We start from the raw sequence: 4,149 nt of genomic DNA, 5'->3' as shown, positions 1-4,149 counted from the left end.
CGACTAATCGTCGCCTTGAGCCCAAGCTCACTGTCACAAGTCTCGAACAAATACAATTGGTTAGAATGACGGCAAATCGTTTAATTACAACTGTAGATTTTAATTACAATGTTTTTATGGATTTTCCCGAGGTTTCAGAGGGAAGGCACCGGTGTCCTCTTATCTCCGACATATACAATAATTATTACTTCCATTTTTTTTGCAATAACTCACTTGGCAACTTTTTCGCACCTCTGACGTTGAAGGTGACAGAAGTGAAGCATCTGATCTTTGGCAAATGTTCTCCTTGTTTTCTCCAGCTAATGCACTCTTTATATAATATCCACGCGTTTATCGCTGCCAAATCCAAAATATTGAAAAAGACTTGGGCCATCGGAAACTCCCTGCTATAAACACTATATTTGCGTGCCATTTGGTCAACGACGTCCACACTAAATTTTGTTTTATTTTAAAAAGTAATGGTTTCTGGAACACGCTTATAATTATTTTCTATTCGTACTCCTGTATGTTTGGTGCTTAGGAGGACTTTTACTTTAGGTTTACTTTTATACACAGTAAATGTGCAGTTTTCTGATTTATATAAATCTGAGGAAAACAAAGTCATCTTGTTCTTTTTTTCCTTCGCTGGTTTTTGCAGTTCTCTTTTATTCGACCGGATGGTCCCAACTAAAGTTGTCTTTTGTGCTAGCAATTTTTTAGCTAGCGGGATGCTTGTAAAGAAATTGTCTGTCGTTATATTTCTGCCTCGTTGTAAATATGGTTCGGCTAATTTTAGTGCTATAAACTCGCTCAACGGTATTGAGCATCGAGTTTCATCTTTCCCCATACAAGGGAAACCATTCAAAATATACTTTGTTTGGACGTCAACTGCTAACCAAAACTTAATGCCAAATTTATGGGGCTTATTCGGCATATATTGTGTAAAGCTGCACCGGGCTTTCATTGGAAATAATTGCTCATCTATTGAAATATTTTCATATGGCTTATAACGAGCCTGGCTCTTACTGATAAACCTGTTCCATATTTCGGATATCAGCGCAAATTTGTCTGTTTGTAATCTTTCGGATCATTGGATTTTTTTGTCAAAGCTTATGAATTTCAGAATTTCTGTAAATTTATCTCTGTGCATTGTGTTTGCGAAGAAAGCGGGTCCCTATTTTTTCGACTACAGATAAGAAGCTTTCAATGATTTCGATTCATATGCACCCCGAGCATATAGAATTCCTAGAAAACTATGTAACTCAGCAACTGTGATTGTCCAGTCTTTTTTCAAAACTCGGCGTGCTTCGGTTTCAGTGCAATTTTTTATGTGTTCCATTATGTTTCTGTCAATTATTAATTCGAAAGCACTAATTACACAGCCCGACATGATATTTTTCTTAGCATTGCCACTAGGCCCTGCGATATCCTTAAATATCATACGAACGGGTGTCCTACCCCTAGATCCGCCTGCTTTCAGTTTTATCCACTGTGTCCCGTCAACTGCAATTTCCACTTCATCCATTACATTTTCGGATGTGCTTGGAATGCTCGTTATCTCATCCTCGGAATCAGAACTAGAAAAAATACGCATTCTTTTCTTGTTACGACACAAGAAGCTTTCCTCTACATTATCCGAAGATTCCTCTATCTCTCGACATTCAATGCATACAGAACTTTCGCTGTCGGCTTCGCTTTGGCCGAATTCATACTGATCTTCTTCGGAGGTACCCTCAGAACAATCTTCATTGATGTTGACAATTTTGTTCAATGTCTTATTATATCTCCTGGATTTACTCATGATTGCTAGAAAAGGTGGATTGGTGAAAATAAGAAAATACTGTGATAAGAAAATACTAAAATACAAATTCAATTACCCTATTGTAAATACTTACAATAAGCGGAGACTGTCTACAATAACTGAAACTTTTGCACACTATCTTTGAAAAACGTTCTTACACTGTTACTGCAGAAATCATACTAAAGAACGTTTCTTGTTTTAGAGATTTCGTCGGCATAGGCATAAGCGATTTCGTTGAAGACGAAACTCAACACTCAAGCCATACAATCCGCTTTAGGTTACATTGTCGACATCGAAATCAATTGCGATTGAGAGATGCCGAATTGGAGGCATCTTAGTAAAGACTTTTCTTTCATTGTTATATTTTTCGGGTTAAGATCGGAATTTTGGGCGCGTGACAACTCTTCGCGTGGACTAGCCATCGTTTCACAAAGCCGAGATTATATGTACACGTATATACAAGACTATCACAAAGCTTAACAAATAATAAGTCTAATGAATAATAAATTTGATGAACAATGAAATTAGTGAATAATAAATTGTACGAATAATTAAGTTTAACAGATAATAAATCTAATGAATAATGAGCTTAACGAATAGTAGGATTAATGAATAATATGATTCACGAATAATGAATTTAATGAACACTATTAACAATGTTTTTGTTGGGTTCAAACGAATCCACGACCAACGAGATAACTCTTTACTAAGCGTAAAACGTAATCTTAGGCGAAAATACGATTGACGAAAATGCTCGATGTGTCACTCTCTAAGGCAATCGCACGAATGCCTGCCTCGAGGAGATTTTTCTCGCTGTACGATTGCCTTTTGTTTTTGTATACTCGTTTAGAAGCATCGAGAAGGTTCCAAACGCCCGTTGCTAGGCAGCCTCTGCCTGGAATTTGATTATTGATACAATGTATGTCCCATTGTATCGGCACATCAGAGGCAACCTCACACGTGGCTAAGCCCGCTCTCCAGGCCGCATGCCGCCACAACCACACTTCTCGGAAAACCCATACAACCACTCCAGACCTCCGTTAGGCAAAACGTTTATCTCGTGACCGTGGCTACGTTCGGCGATCAATTGTCACCTCGAACCCAATCTCGCTATCACAAATTTTAAACAATTACAGCTATGATAAAATCTAGGCTAAAGTACTAGAGGATGTTCCCAAAATTTCCAAGGAAAGGCTTCGGCTTTCCTTTCATCTCCGATATATTTATTATTGGCGGAATGACTTTACGAACAAAGCAAACATATAAGATTTATTTCTGAAATCAGCTAAGCCGTCAATTTGACGGGTCTCGTAGAGAGAGATATACTACATACAGATTTAAAAAATTAGTAAGCCTAGGAAAAAATAATTTTGTGCATAAATTCTTTAGATGAAATGATTAATTTACGATGCAAAATGGTTAAAATTAATGCTATGGTTTTTGAGATATTTCATTTCGAAGTTCAAATTGGCGGGTCCCGTACACCTAGTGTTAACGTTATTGTAATTTTTTAGTGATAATTAAAAAAAAGACTTCATTTATTAATAATTTATTTAAACGTGAAGCTTAATATTGTTCCTTTCAGACTAATTGAAATAAATCGATCTTTTAAAGAAAAATGCGTATTTTCGTTTACCCGTCAATTTAACGGGTACTCGTAGAGATAGGTATACACGAAACGCCCGTAAACCTACTATTAAAATCCTTCCGGCAAACAAATTGACTGAATATCATATGTAGTATCGGGGAGAAGGGCCTAAAAAACGTCGAGCTAACTACAGACAATCGTCAGTTCGCTGTGGAGTGCCAAAGCGTGCAGACGTGTCTCTAGTGCCCAGCGTAGTCCGAAAACAACACGTGTCGCCCAACCGTCGAAAGAGAACACAGCCAAGTGTCCCCTACCCTTTAGGGAGAAGAAAATCCCACGCACCTAACCCCAACCCGAATACTAGCCTCATAGCCTCACGACTAGTTATTCATTCCGAATTAACTAGCTCGATGATGGCCCAGCAATCGCGACCAGGCTCTCCGGAGCAGACTCGCAACCATCCCGCGCTACCTCCCCGTGGCAGAAGTGTAGCAGAACTCTCCGCACCAACGACGCTAATATTACAAAGAAACGGAAAATAGAAACAGCCGACGCTAATAATACAAAGAAACGGAAAATAGAAACAGCAAAACCATACACGATCGACACCCGGAACGAACAATCAACGATACAAATAAACACCCACAACAGGTTCGCCGTACTGCAATCCACTAACGACGCCATGGAAATAGCAGACTCGCCGCCAAACCAATAATCACAGAGAATTGGCCCTCCCCCACCAATATTTGTGGATCACGTCATCGACATACAAACAATGATC

The 4,149-nt window shown here is 38.8% G+C and overlaps 1 protein-coding gene and 1 long non-coding RNA gene across 2 annotated transcripts; one reads left to right on the top strand and one right to left on the bottom strand.

Annotated features, from left to right (window-relative positions):
• Positions 1-798: 798 nt before the first annotated feature.
• Positions 799-1,942, bottom strand: LOC100743835. Its single transcript, XM_024369601.2, has 2 exons — positions 1,875-1,942; positions 799-1,785 (listed from the first exon to the last, which is right to left on the bottom strand). The coding sequence occupies exon 2, from the start codon at positions 1,778-1,780 to the stop codon at positions 1,166-1,168; it is 615 nt and encodes a 204-aa protein (XP_024225369.1). The 5' UTR covers positions 1,781-1,785; positions 1,875-1,942; the 3' UTR covers positions 799-1,165.
• On the top strand, positions 1,862-3,119 carry LOC117152030. Its single transcript, XR_004462249.1, has 2 exons — positions 1,862-1,930; positions 3,048-3,119. It is a non-coding gene; the product is annotated as an uncharacterized LOC117152030 (long non-coding RNA).
• The last annotated feature ends 1,030 nt before the right edge of the window (positions 3,120-4,149 follow it).

This window comes from Bombus impatiens, unplaced genomic scaffold (genome assembly GCF_000188095.3).
Source record: "Bombus impatiens unplaced genomic scaffold, BIMP_2.2 scf_0583, whole genome shotgun sequence".
In the NCBI taxonomy this organism is placed as follows: Eukaryota; Metazoa; Arthropoda; class Insecta; order Hymenoptera; family Apidae; genus Bombus; species Bombus impatiens.
Note: the sequence above shows the minus strand (reverse complement) of the source record. Positions and strands in the feature narration are given on the sequence as shown.

What these genes read in the sequence shown, in the direction of transcription:
- LOC100743835 (XM_024369601.2), bottom strand. Translation starts at nt 1,780, where the DNA reads ATGAGTAAATCCAGGAGATATAATAAGACATTGAACAAAATTGTCAAC.